Here is a 15377-nt window from a genome sequence, read left to right as displayed (position 1 = left end):
TATACTTCGTGGGATTTTATTTAGGTCAAGTTCTTAGTACACAGCAACAGTTAATTCCAAATACAATTAAAAAATTAAAAAGTGAATGTTCCCCCACTCATCTGGAGGTGGTTTAATGGCACACAAAAGAAACATTACTGGCAACAGACTGCTCCCTCAAGTTTTCCTGAACGGTTTTTATACTCAACCCATAACACCACCAACTCTCCCTCCGGGAGCTAAAAAGTACAACTGGCCAGATCACAAATTGTTTACATTCTTTGTTGTAAACCTTTTTGTTAAGGAAAAAGGTACATGGACACAAAATATGATAAAAACTGCTTTTCCATAGAATTCTGAAGTTGCAAAAGAGGTTTCATTTTAATGTGAAAATAAGCTTTTTGTTGGGTTTTTTTTTTTCTTACAAAAAACTTTATTTAGCAAGGATCATTTATACACAGCTAGGCCCTGTCGTTTCATTCATAATTTTTTTTTTAAATTATGAGACTCAACAGAATAGGAACAAAGTTAGCATAAAATAAACTTACAGCTAATGAGCTCAATGCCTCCATTTATAACTGTTTTATAAGGCTCTCTCAAATAAGGCTGTTTGCTGTGCTGCACTCCTGCCAGGGACAAACAACATATTTTTGCTACACACACACACCTTATGGGAAAAAGTGTTTATACTGAGTATAGTTTTAGAAGGGGTAGATGAAGATTATTTTTGCTAATTAAGGCTGCATTTAGTACACGCCTTTAAACAACAGTCCAAATACTCTGATGGTATTTATCAAAACATGGCATATCTCCTTCAAGTATAATCCTGAAAACATCAAGTAGAACTCAATTTCTAAAGAAAAATACAGCACATTTAATTAAGACAGTTGTGGTACAGTGGAGAAGAGTACTGGGCATTGAGTCAGGAACCCTACCATTACTAACTAGCTGTTCATCTAAAAAGAAACATCTATCCTCATCATTCAAATGAGACTGAATAAAAAAATGTTTAAATCTCATCTAGCTCTAAAATTCTATGATTCTAAGTAAATTGTGTAGGCAAAATTATCACTTCAACACCAATCAGGAGTTCCTCACCAAAGAAGTTCAGAAGTGAACAGATCTCAATACTTTTCAATTACTTGGCAGTCCACCTGCAATTCCTCCATCAAACCCTTTTCAAAGGTAAAGGTGGCCTTCAGGTAATAAAAGATAAGAGAACAGTTCTTAATGCAGAAAGGTCACCAGCCAAAAGAAAATGAAAACAAAAAGATTTTTGGTGAATCCCAAACAGAAAAATCTTATTCTTTAATCAACATAAAACTGCTAAGGAGCACAGGTTTACTACAGACATCACTATAAATATGCATAAAACATTCTCTCTAGCTGAGCAATAAACAGCAAAATTAGCAGGCCCTTGCCTACCCTAAGATGGGAACAGCAGGTGCCTCTGAGGAAGACAGAAAAGGAGTAGCCAAAAGATGGAAAATACTGGGAACAAGACATTTTAAAAGATTCATATTTGTTCCAAACACAGCAGGCTGAAGGTCTAGATCTCTCAGGTCTAGATTTTGACACACTGGCACCATTTTTGTTTATGATTTATTGCCTTGGCCATAAGGTCAAGGACAGCAAGAAAGTGTATTTTCATTCATACCCATGGACTTTCAAATAGTGATACCCAAACAAAAGGACGGGAGGGGGGAATATTCAGTCACTTTTTTTTTTTCCTATAAAGGAAAAAAGGAAGTAGAAAGTCAAAAACACTTCAGGAGGGAACAATCCTACTCCCATTAGAGTCCCACTACCCAGATAAAATGGTTGCTCACTGGTCAGCAGATTCTAGACTTGGATCATCATTGCTAAAATATCAACAGTATAGCATTAAGAATTTCTGCATTCTTTCGGAATTCCTAATACCATCTTTTAGTTTATAAAAAGATAAATGGAGGAAACTTATAATAAGACAGGAAATACTACCCTCACAGACTATTAATAGCATGCAATCTATGAAATATTACATACGTTAAAAGTCTCCAATTACTGTAGGCCTGGCCCATAATCATTACATAGTATCCTTCCAAGACAATGTATAGACTTTAACACTCTACAAAAATTAAAAATATGCAGAAAATCCAACAGGTAGTATTTGTAAAACTAAAGTCACATGTATAGAAAATAAATCAGCTGACCCATGGATTCCCCCTGCTGCGGGTCTTCAGTATAAAGGACTTCACCAGTGTCTTCAGTACTCCCCAATCCAGCAGGGGTCCAACAGACAGGCTGCATTTCTGCTGACTGCCACCAACTCTGCTTTCTGTACAGTTGTCTTCTCTCCTGTGGTTGTGAGCTGTGGGAACTATTTGTTGGATTTCAAAATACCTTCTGCCACATTAAACTACTAAGCTTTCTCAGCAAAAATCTATTTAAGCAAATAACTGGAAGATCTAATTTAAATTTTTTCCTAGTTATACACCAGTACTAAGAAGAGTTTAATCTATGCAAGTATTTGGGTTCATAATGGAGCTAAAGGCTCAGAGGACAGTCAGGGCCATTACTCTGAAGGAAAATGCAGAATAAGGGATGTCAAGATGACCTAACAAAAGCGTAAAGTAGAACGTTATACTGGAGGCAAGTTAATGAAAGCTTAACCCAAAGTGTTGGGAAAATCTAAAAGAAAAACAGCTAAGCTAAGTTGCAATGTGTTTCTTAAAAACTACAACTTTAAAAACACAAAAAAAGTTACCTTGATAGGGAAACTATAGCAGGGTCTCAGTTAAATGGTAATGAACTTCTATGCTCAGCTAACAGATTTACAAGTGGCACATTAACTTCTGCCTACACCATCTGAATTTCCTCACACACTACTACACACATTCATTTTTCAATCAAGTTCCTCTATCTGCACTACCCGTTATATTCAAGGCCTACATTTGAAATACATGGAGCTATTGCCTGTCCCCTTTCGCCTGGCACAGGGAAGTAACCTGGCAAAGCTGGGAAGAACCCACGTTGGCAGGTTTGGGCCTGACCATCAGCTGGCCATCATCACAGTATTCGCTTACTGAGCAGTGAACCATCCTGGATTTTCTCATCATTTCTTATACTGATTACAGAAGTGATGATGAAATCCAAGATTAAGATTGGGCCTATTAATCTTATTAATCTTATTAATATTGTCTTCTTATTCTGAGATATAAGGTTCAAATTCTTACTAAGAGCTACTTCAGAGTCCAATCACAAAATTAGGAGAGTATTTACCTTTTCCAGAGCTGAGTGAGTAAATGACTCAGTGGCAGCTAACACTGACCATTAATAACATTCAGAGAGCACAGTAGCAGGCCTTTTATTCCCAGTGACTAACAAGAGACTTGAAAATAACGGCTGTTCTCTTCCAAAAAAGAATAGTGTTTTTCTAAATAGTGAAAGAATAGTAGTAATTGGTTTGACCTTTTAGATCCTATTCCTCAAAATAGCACCTAAGGCAAAGGTTCAAGATGCCTGTTGAGGAGAACACTTGTACAGTTCTGTCTCTTCAGAACCTCAGGAACTTTCGCGTCTGGCTCCGCACACCTACCTCAGCATATGAACCGCCTACCACACTTCACACCTGGTACACTGGCCATTAGCGGCAATGCAGTCTCACACAGCAGCACATTAAAACAAAACTGTGGCAATTGTTAACCACCCTTGGAATGTTTGGAGACTTTCACATTTCATCATCCTTATAATCTATAAACTGAGAAACACGAAGGGATGCAAGTGAGTTCAGCATTAACTCATTTGGTGCATTCAAGTGTTGAGAGAATGCAGAATTTACAATGTTAAAAGGAAAAAAGCCATCTGAAACATTGTAAAAATGGTTAAGTATGATATTTAAATATTGGCAGCCTCCTCCTCATACAAGTGGAAGAAAGTGCGGGGCTAAGGTACCCACTGGGCCATGAGGTTAACCGCTCAGCACAGGCAATGAAGACCATCCAATGCCACAGACTCTGCAGGAGGAGAAATCCCAAGGGTGGACAGTATTCCTGAGAAAGATCCCAGAATTTTTTTCTGAATCAGTCTTAATCAGATTTGTTTTAGCTACATAATTATGTTGTTACACCTTTGACATATTCAGAAACAGTCACTTTATTTCAATCCAGACAGTTCAGCATAGTACAAATGATGGCAAAAAGATCCATCTGTTCAGACTCAGCTTGCTTTTTTGTTTCTGTTTTAATACTGGGGGATAAATCAAAAAAAAAAAAAAGTAGTTTTTATCATTTGTATCCTTCATTCTATTTCACTGGAGGGGAATCCCCAGGGCCTTCAGATAATCTGGGAAGACCTGACTATTCCTGTGAGAAAAGCCCAGCCCTCTGAGCTTTACTCGGAATAATGCATGATAGACTCTACATAATTCCCAGGAAAGAGCCCAGTCACTCCATTCATAACTCCCTCATACCAACCATCATCATTCTTCTTGATGACATAAATAATGGCTCCTTCCTGAAAGGACAGCTCATCTTCCTTGTCTTTTGTATAATCATAAATTGCCACAACTAGAGAGAGAGAAAAAAAAAAACGTAGGATGTGAAAGAATAATATTCCTAAAAAGACAGAACGAAAGTGAATATCCACCATTCCCAACTTCTGCAGCACTCAAACATGATGACTTTCTAAACACTGACCAAAACTTATCTATATATTTTTTTCTTACTAATATCCAGTCTTATAAAATGGAATCTTCCTTTTCTAGGAAGGTTAGGTCCTAAATTGAGTACAAACAGCAAAAAACACATTTTAGTCAAACTTACCCTTAAAACAGCCTTTGGGAAAGTACCTCACTGAGGAGAGAGACACAATCCCAGAATCAGGAAAGAGGCTATTTTTTTATTTGAGCTGGTGTTGAAGCACCATATTATAAAAAAAAATGTATGCCTTTAAACATTAGGATTACACTACTGCAGATACTCCATGAGAAGCAAATTAGAAATGACACAGATCAAAGAAATAGCAGATATATGTCTCCTTTCTCACACTTCACTGAGTAGAATGATGGCTGAATTCCCACAAGTTAAATGCACAAATGGAAATCCACTATATGTATTCTTTCAAAATACATGCTGCATTATGTCACCAATATATCCACAATAACAGACTAAAAGTGCTAAGAAAACCAAAATGCCGATAAACTCTCCTGTGATTTTCACTGCTTAAATCACTTGGTAACTAGGACTTTTCAACTATTATCTTGGATAATCTCTGGTATTACATCACCTGCAACAGTTTAGTTCAATTGCAATACCTTGTAACTTGGTCAAATCCACTTGAAGAATTATCTTTTGTTCCAGCCTCTTCATCCCCTGCACTTTTTTCACACAACTCAGAATTTCACTCAATGAAATTTCCATCTATCCATTGTTTCAGGAAGCACATACATTTAGTTTTTCATGCAACTTTACTCATCACATAAATAAATAAGAAAACAGAAACCATGGGCCGGCCCGGTGGCGCACTCGGTAGAGTGCGGCACTTGGGAGCGCCGCCGCGCTCCCGCCGAGGGTTCGGATCCCATATACAGACCGGTCCACTCACTGGTTGAGCGCGGTGCGGGCGCGACACCGAGGGTTGCGATCCCGTTACCAGTCACGAAAAAAGACAAAAAGGAAAAAAAAAAAGAAAACAGAAACCACAACAAAGGTTTTTAATATAATGCAACTTGTCCTAGTTAAAGAAAAATGTGTGTTTCTGGCCAGCTTTAGTAAAAATTAAATGGCTTCCTTAAACTGTGAATATGTTCCATTACAGTGATATATTAAGGATGCCAGAAAATATTTTAGAGGGACCTAACCTAGGAAGAGTTCGGTGTGTATTTCTCAAAATATAACCAAATACCTAAACACAATTAAATGACATACAAATTTAACAATAAATGTAAAAGAATACAAGTTAGAGTATTTAGTATTTCTAGTCAACCTAATATTTTCTAGCATTTTTTTTTTTAAAGGAAAGACAACATTCTTGGTGCTTATAGAAATGCAAGCCCACTGAAAAATAACAGAAGAGAGTATAAAGGCTGCTGCAACAAAGAAGTTTAAGAGAAGTTATTAAGCTCTCTATGCGTCCGTTTTCTTCTTTAAAATGTAGAAATTGTATTAGATAGAATTTACATTGAAAATGATTCCAGGGACTCTGTTTATGGTGATACAGAGCTGAGAGCTTTAACAACTGCTAAACATTTTCTCTTCTGTCAAAATTAGTGATCACTGTTATAAAATGAATCGCTTTTTTAATATAAAAAATATGCTGTTAAGAATGTTCATTTTCACTCCAGGTAAAGATATATACCAGTAGTTTACTTCGTTTCATCAAAAGGAAAATAGACTTGAAGAGACTTTCATCAAAATAAAGATACTCATTAAATACAAGTATCTTACCACTTTCACTAATATTCAAAATACTGATGTTGAGAAATGTAAAATCAGTCTAGATACTATTTAACCCGGAAAAATAGTTTTGGCAGTAGTAAGGAAAGTCTAATTTTCCAATTATGCATGTATATCACACATAGTATTCAAAATCACATGGGTAATTTACAAAGCACATGCAAGAAAGAAACTTTTAAAGAAAAATGCTAAACATTTGGTTCCTATGAAATTATGAGTGAAATAGAAGGAACAATGGTGTCTATATTGTTTTTTTCAATGTTTCTGCTAAAGTGAAAATACATTCTAAATTTCAAAGTACCTCGTTCAAATTTAGCACTCCAATTGAAGGCATCCTAAAATATTTTACAAAGGTCTGTAACCAAACAAAACTTAATTTATTTATTTATTTTTTTGGTCCTTTTTTTTTGAGACTGGCCGCACTGTGCTCAGCCAGTGAGCAGTGACCGGCCATCCCCATATAGGATCTGAACCCGCGGCGGGAGCGCTGCTGCGCTCCCAGCGCCGCACTCTCCCGAGTGCGCCACAGGCTCGGCCCCAAAACTTAGTTTAAATGCTTCTTTTTAAAAATTTTAACCCTATAGTTTTATACGAAGTATGCTGCGGAGTTAAATATAGACAATAATGGTGCCACATGATGATGGTAAATGATCAGTAAGAAGACTCAGATTACCTTCTACAGCAATCTGAACATAAAATCTCTCCACACTACAAACTCCTGGAGGGAAGAACTATCCCTTACTTATCTCTGTGTATTCCTAGCACAGAACACAGGGCCTAGCATTTCGGATACTTCTAAATAAATCTATATTCCACATTATTCAACTACTGAGTTAGTAATAAATATACCTTAAGTATGCACTGGGGGTAAAAAATGAGGTGACACTGAAGTAACAACAATGTGAAAAAGTTCAAAATGAGAATGCTACATAGAAATGACTGGTCTGAACTAAAGAGAATGACCACCAAAAACTAGGGCATTAGCAACCACACCTAGCAGTTAAGTACCTTGAACTGGCAAGCTACTGGAAAGTCAAAATATTAGTAAGATTATCCATTTCAATATACTCTATATTAAATCACATATTATGAATTGAGATAATTTTATTCATGTAGAAAATAAAAAGTTTACCCCAAGTCAGTAAAACTTCATTTTACATAATTTGGAATTTATGTATAACCTGCCCTGAGGTTGGACAAAGTTAAATCTTCCCACTACCAATGAAGAATTTGTTAGCCCAGGGTAAGCCCCCTCCACCCAGATGCAGGCAAGAAACAGAGCACGCCAGGGGTCCTAAAGCAGATGCCAAGGGAAACATCCCCAGGAGCACACCAAAAACACCACTTCCACACAGGTGGCCCACCACAGCCACTGCCACAACATGGCTGCCACAACAGCAGCAGATGCCACAGCAGTAGCCATAACTGCCATGCAGGTGGCCTGCCAGACACTCAACTACACTGACACAAGGAGAGTCACCAGCAGAGACTGGAAAAAGAAGAGGACAGCTCTCTCCTAAAAGCTCAGAGTAAGAGAAGCAGCAACTGCTCCAGTGACCAGACAATGTAGAGATACGAGAAATATGAAAACCCAAGAAAATATAACACCAGCAAAAGAATACAGTAATTGTCAAATACCAGACCCTATAAAGCAAGAAACCTTGAAATGACTGAAAAGGAATTCCCAACAACAATCTTAAGGAAACTCACTGAAATAGGAGAAGACTCAAACAATACAATGAAACAAGAAAAAAACCCCAGGATATGAAGGAGGAAATTTACAAAGAGATTAATACCTTAAAAAAGAATGTAGCATCTTTTTTTTTTTCTGTAGAATGTAGCATCTTAATATAGGTGTTTACAAGTATAAATTTTCCTCTAAGCACTACATGAGCCCTGCATCCTATTAATTTTAATGTTGTGCTTTGATTTTTATCTCAAAGTACTTTAATTTTCCTGTGATATTTCTTTTTATCCATTATTTATTTAGGAGAGTGCTGTTTAATTTCCACACATTTGTGAATTTTCTAAATTTCCTGTTATTGTGTTCACAGAACATATTTTATATGATCTTAGTCTTTTTAAAGATATTAAGCACTTGTTTTGTGGCAAAAAGAACCTAATACATAAATATGGACAATCTTCCCTATATCTTTGGGTCTTCATTCTGAAGGCTCATGTGTCATGGAAAACTATAATAAAGTTTCTTATGTCTTTTCTTCATATAAAAAAAAAGAATTTGTTAAACTACTTAAAGTAATCTAAATTAAGAGACATTTAGAACCGATTGGGGATACTATTTCTATAAAAATAATGCTGCTTAATTAATGTAGCCATATTCCTTCTGCCCCCACCATTCTAATGAAACTGCTCAAAGGTGACCATCAAAGAAATGGCCTTCTAATTTTGAGATCCACAGCCTCTTCCTAGTTATTTTCCTAACTGAACTTCCTGTAGTGTCTGGCAATGATGATTACCTATGTCCCCCTGGCCCCTTCTTAACATTTTCTTCCATCATTTCATGACAGTATCTTCTCCTAGTTCTTACTCCCCTACATCCCCAAGTCCTGTTAATTCTACCTCCTAAATCTCTCAAATCCAAACACTCCTCTCCATCATCATGGTCACTGTCCTAGTCAGAACACCAGTCTTTAAACTGGAATACATGTTTTACTCAGGTACCTGAAGATTTTCTAAGCAGTATGAGTGACAGATAGTTTTACAGAAATTTCTCTTTCTAGATTTTCAACTCCTATAAATATTGCTTCCTAAAACTGATCTGCTTGAGATGATACCTTCAGTCAAGCATCAGTCAGAAAAGTTCCCACTTCCTTTTTGTCCTTCTACTTAAATGTACAGTGGTGTAGTCTCTGAAACTACAAAATACTCTTGGGTGCCAAAGGGACCACTCAAAATACTGGTGTTTGTATTTAAAAAAGGAATTACTCCACTGACTGAGTAACCAGTCCTTTTGCAAGTCAGGTGGCTCCCATTCCTTTGCTTTTAACAGAATTTAAGAAAGACCTTAATGGAGTTATCAGTTGATATATCATAAAACATGATTTCTTTTTTTTTTTCTTTTTGTCTTTTTTTTTCGTGTCCGGCAACAGATCGCAACCTTCAGTGTCGCGCCTGTACCGGACCGGACCGGCAACGGGATCGCAACCCTCGGTGTTGCGCCCGCACCTCGCTCAGCCAGTGAGCAGGAACCGGTCTGTATGTGGGATCCAAACCCTCGGCAGGAGTACCGCCGCACTCCCAAGCGGCGCACTGTAGCAGTGCGCCACCAGGCCGGCCATAAAACATGATTTCTGAAGAACATTATTTGATTTCTGGCAAACAGCTCTTCAGACTTCAAGTAACTGAGTGACAATGCCACGTGAAAAATCCTCCAGTATGCATCAATTTACTTATGTGAACAAATGGTGTTTTCAGCACCACTGCCTCAATTAAGGCCCTTATCTCTTGCTTGGAAAGGTTATCCAAACTGGTCTTCCCAACTCCCACTTTTCCTCCTTTCCAATGCACTCTACACTATTATCAGGTATCTTTAAAAAAAAAAAAAAAGTTAAATAAATATATGGGATCTTATCATTAACCTACCTAAAAATTTTCCACAATTTCTCTCTACTACCACATTTTTACAAAAGAAAAAAATCCGAACACCTCAGTATAGTATTCAAGACCTCTCACCACCTAATAATTTTAACTTATTTCCCCCTGTTCACTCATACACCACCTACTTTCTCCTTACAACTAACAAGTCCTTCCCTTCTCTCTTCTCTACCTGAGGGTTCGGAAACTCCTATTCACCATTCAAGGCACATCACAAATGCCATGTCCTATGAGAAGCTTTCTAGGAATCCTCAGATAGAATTAATGGCATTATTCATTTTTTTGACAATCATTAATAGAGCATCCACGCTCTTTTTCAGAGATATAAAGATGAAGAAGACAAGAGACTGTCAGAGTCTTGTGAAGACCGAAATGGTATCTGACAATTTACCCTACATGTTTAAACTTCTAGCTAATAGTTGTATCATTAAGCCGGAAGAACACAAGAAAAGATGGTTTGATAAAAGATAAAACCTTCTCCTATGGCAGTGGTTCTCAATACTGTAATTATCTGAGGAACTTTAAAAAAATCTGATGCCTGAGTCCCACTTCCAGAGATTCTAATTTAACACATACGGAGGTACGGCCATATTAAATGCTCCCTAGGTAACTCTAACATGCAGGCAGGGTTGAGAACCAGGTCTTAAGGTCTGAGATAACAAAATGAGTCATCAGGCAACAACTTGAACATTTATGCACACTCAAACAAAAAAGCAATCATAAGCTGAGCACAGCTGCTCTTGTTTGTTTGCCAGTAAGAACTTATTTGGTTTTCATGTTTTGAAAGACTTGGACTTAACAGAGATAAGTCAAACTTTGAAAACATCTTAGGGAACGCAAGCATGTTCTTTTAAACTTTAAAGAGTGAGTTGGGGCTAGCCAGTTAGTTCACTCAGTTAGAGCTGGTAACTTAGATTTCCTTAACAGAAAATTTCCTTCCAGAAAATACACATTTTTTCTGAGCTAATTAGTCCTGATGAGATTTAGAAGCTTGTGTCCCAAAGTGCTATGTCATTGTTAGCTAATAGAGAAGCTTTCCACTAAAACAAATGCCCAATAATACTTTGCAAAGAAACTGAGAAACTATTATTCTTTGGAAGAAAGTTTCATATGGAGATACTTAAAATGAAATATCTGATATGGGATGACTCAAAATAATGTTCTAAAGCATGGGGGTAAGAATAATTAATAATTTGGAAAATATAATCCTCTTCCTGAAGTATTCCAAAGGAAACAGAAAGCCCTCCCATTTGTGACTTTCGTCTGATAGAAACCATTCATAAAAAGCATGTTCAATAGGAACAACAGATAACTAGCAATTAAAAAATTAGTCAAGTGTTTGCACAATTTTACTAGCATGACTTTCAAAATTATGATCTTCGTATACTAAATTAAGAAAAATGCGCAGATAATACAAATAAAACTTTACTTATCAGTAAAAAATACACAAGATTCTCTTCAGTAGTAGCAAATTTCATTTCTATGTAGAGGTTTCTTCCTATCCCTCCAGATATCCTCTTGAAACTCACCCTTTTCCAAATAAGACCTTGGAGCCCACGGTGGGTCCTCTTCAGCATAAGGATCGCTATACTCAACCACAGCTGCTTCCTCCTCTTCATAATCTTCTGGGGGAGGAGGTGGAGGTGGGGATTCATCAAAGACCGGTTCTTCCACAGGTGGTGGTGGAGGTGGTGTATCTGAAACTAAGAATGTATCAAGCTGATGACAAAACTACACATTTATGCAAAGTTCAGTATTTCCTATCCAAGTTTCTAGGTTCACGGAATATAAACCCAGACCTGAAGATAATCTTTCAAAAAGTGACTGGGCAAGAGAAATGTTCCCACCAACTATAATGTTCTAAATCTCCAAACATGACTTTCTCCCTCCCACTTAGGTAAGTGCTGATGGATGGTGAATAAAGTTTCACCAAAATAATTGTTAACTGAGCCTCTGGAACCTGCTTATGCTAATACATAATCAATCCTCTTTTCAACAAGATCAGAACAACTTAGTTTGGCTCTATATTCAAAGAGAAGTTATCAGAAATATTAATAATTTGGACATTTACAACCATATTTCATATATAACAAATTAGAATGAGTCCAGAGAATAGCATATTTTAATCATCTCTTCTCAATGGATTTTTAAAAAATAGCATTTTACCAAATTGGAAAGGAAGAATCACAAACAACTTTGAGTAACTTCATCCATGAAGATGTTGTTTGTTTACAGAATTTCAACTAACTCAGACTAATGATTCAGAATTTCTTCAGGCTAAATATCCAAGTATATTATCAGAGTAAATTAAAATATTTAAAATGTCTCCTTTAGAGATCTGCTTCCACATCTCAGTATCATCATATAGTAACATCTAAAAGATTATCTCCAAACTCAGAGAACTCAAAACTTTCAAAATGCTTGGAACATACTTGAACACAGCTCAACAGAATAAAATGAATGAACCTGCATGTATCAACTGCCCAGTTTTAATGAACAGCACTAATTCTTCTATATGAGGTAACAGTATTATTTCCATGAAATTCTCTGAACAATCCTGTTTATTCTCTATTTTTTATCTAAGCCTACTGACTGAATCAAATGGATTTTAGAAGACTGCTTATGCCTGATGAGAATCAACCATATCAACACCATACTCTGTCCTATTTCAGTATTCTTCCCATCTGCTGTACCACTCTGCACTTAACCACTTTATAAAACAGAAATTCTTTAATCCTAATTTTTAAAAAAAGATATAGATATGTGATTTTAGTATATACTTCATGAAAAACTACATATGAATGGGGTCAGAAACATGTCCTATTTGCATTTGTAAAAAGATTGACTTTAAACAATTGAACAAAAACAAAGATCCAAAGGAACTTTCAAAACAATCACCTTGAGAAATAACATTACTAAATTACTTACTCAAAGATACTGCCATTTCTCATTTTTACCTTTCTTATAAGTGCCTGAAAGCCAGTTTAATAAGACTAACATAAGCAACCATTTTTTACTTAAAATGTTCCAATTACTCAGCTAGCAATTTATAATACGTTGTTTCACTTAATATTTACCTTGGGAGGTGGTGTTTTTAATTATCATTTTATGGAGATAGAAACTGGCTTTCCAAGATTAAGTAGTCCTACAGCAAGTAAGTGAAAGAGCACCTGAATTCCAATGCCTATTATATTAAAAGCTACACTACCATGGAATAAGATAAATTCAATAACTTTAAAGTCATGTTTCATTAATATTAATTCAACTAACATCAACTGAAAGCCTACTATGGCTAGGTACTATGCTCAGCACTGAGAAAAGAGTGTGGGCAAAACTACTCTTTGGACAACCAAACTTTCATATACAATTAAATGTAGTTAAAGTGCATTAAGATATTATGGGAACACATAGCATAGATCAAACCCCTTACATGGGTCAGGAAAGGCTTCTCAAGACCTGAAGGATGAGTAAGAGTTAATGGCCAGAGGATAAGATGGTGTGGGAGTGGATATTTCATGTTAGATATAAAGAAAAAGAAAAAGAAAAAAGAAAAAAAAAAAACAAGTACAAGCTAAATAAAGCAGGAAAACTTCAAAGTACTCTCCAAAGTTCAGGAGAAAGAGGCATGAGAAAGCCGAAGAGGACTAGGCAAGAAGGGCCTTACAGCAGTTTGCACTCCATCCAAAAAGCAATGGGGAGCTGCAAAAGCATTTTAAGAATAGGATCATAACTGCATTTTTTGTCCCAGTATAAGTGGTTCACTATAACTTGCTCCAAATGATTCCAGACTTCTTCCAAACATCAAACTTAATGCAGAGGAAATATCTACTATCACAGAGTATCTTCAAAATAATATAACTGAAAAGCTTTGAAGATATATCCAAAAGAAAGGTATATATCTTTCCAAGGTGAATGTTTTGAAGAGGATAATGGTCATTTGAATGTATTTGAGTCCTGCTATGCCTGTAAAATCAGTCACAGCAAACCTCATACACAATGTTTTTTATTTTATACATTTTGTACATGAGAAATATAAACAACTAAGGAAAGTGATGAAAAAGACTATCCCAAAAGTCAATCAACTGTGATAGGGTGGCCAAATTAGGGATTGACTTTTTAAAATATAGGTAGTGCTGCTATAATAATGTTTTACAATCATCTTCTTAAGACATTTCTAAGTCTTGATCTGGCAATCATGCACTTCAATAATATTAAATTAAAACTACTTCTTGGGTCTGTTCATGAAACATTTTAATGTCTCTAGAAACTGCAATTTTCACTAATGACTGGTGAAAACTAACATCTTGCTTCATAATCCTATTCAACCTTCAAATCTAGTTTTTTGCAAAAAAAAAAATTAACCTTTTAGTTCCTATATTAACATTCTTGTTTGATTGCTGCATTAGTCATCAATGTCAGTTTCAAGATCTGGTCCTTATTCCAGAAGCTGCTCGTAACCACTTTGTTCATAATGAGTGACATCATCTCATAGAATATGCAGTAGCAACTGATTGGTGGAATTCTCCAAGGTACATGCTTATCATGATCATCAAAACAAAAAAAGAAACTCCCAGAGTATTATTCAAGTGACTATTTGCATTAATCAACATATTTAAATTGGATTTGTGATGGCAGAAAGGTTCTCTTTTACTGTAATGATGCTAAACTCTCCACCTTATTATGGGAGTGCAGAATGGAAGCGGCATTGGAAAGTTCTTTGATTCTGGTACTCTGATTAAATCCTTTTCTACTTGGCAACTTACCCTGTTCAGATGCAGCACAAAATTTAAAAAGAGCAAGCAACAGTGGCCTTCTTTTCCACATTTGACCTCACAAGCCTGGCAAAGGGTAGTCCTACTGCTGTTCTGCGCACATGCTAGACCAGTTGAATCCTGCTGAGAGGCCATTTTCTCCATGAGCCAATGTGGGTACCATGCAAGCCAAAAGAACAGTGGTGCCCAATAGCATAATTTAAAAAGATATGAATCCACCTGATTATATATGAAAGTAGTTCTTAAATTTAACAAAACAGCTTAAGAACTCAGTGTCGTAAACATAACAGGTGTTCAGGAGGTAACTTCCAGTAAACAAAAGTAAAACAGACAATTTTCAGAAATCAGCATATAGAGATGCAAAGACACCTGAAGAGACACTGAACCCTCAGGCCAGTAATACTGGATTATAACCAGTTAAAATATAAACACATCTAGGGCCGGCCCCGTGGCTCACTCGGGAGAGTGCAGCGCTGGTAGCGCCGAGGCTGCGGGTTCGGATCCTATATAGGGATGGCATGGCCGGTGCATTCACTGGCTGACAACACCATGCCAAGGGTTGCAATCCCCTTACCAG

General features: G+C 36.6%; 1 protein-coding gene across 3 annotated transcripts in view; it reads right to left on the bottom strand.

Moving 5' to 3' along the window:
- ABI2 (abl-interactor 2) overlaps positions 1 to 15377 on the bottom strand; it is a 59611-nt gene continuing 44234 nt past the window's right edge. For 2 of the 3 annotated variants that reach the window (XM_008582260.1, XM_008582262.1), the window contains 2 exons: positions 11558 to 11731; positions 1 to 4526 (listed from right to left, as the gene is read on the bottom strand). In XM_008582260.1, the coding sequence (XP_008580482.1) occupies positions 4351 to 4526; positions 11558 to 11731 (350 nt within the window). In that variant the 3' untranslated portion in view covers positions 1 to 4350. The remainder of the gene's footprint in view (positions 4527 to 11557; positions 11732 to 15377) is intronic. The other variant, XM_008582261.1, reaches the window with a different exon arrangement.

Source organism: Galeopterus variegatus, unplaced genomic scaffold (assembly GCF_000696425.1).
Source record: "Galeopterus variegatus unplaced genomic scaffold, G_variegatus-3.0.2 Scaffold2551, whole genome shotgun sequence".
Classification (NCBI taxonomy): Eukaryota; Metazoa; Chordata; class Mammalia; order Dermoptera; family Cynocephalidae; genus Galeopterus; species Galeopterus variegatus.
This window is presented reverse-complemented; position numbering and strand designations above follow the sequence as displayed.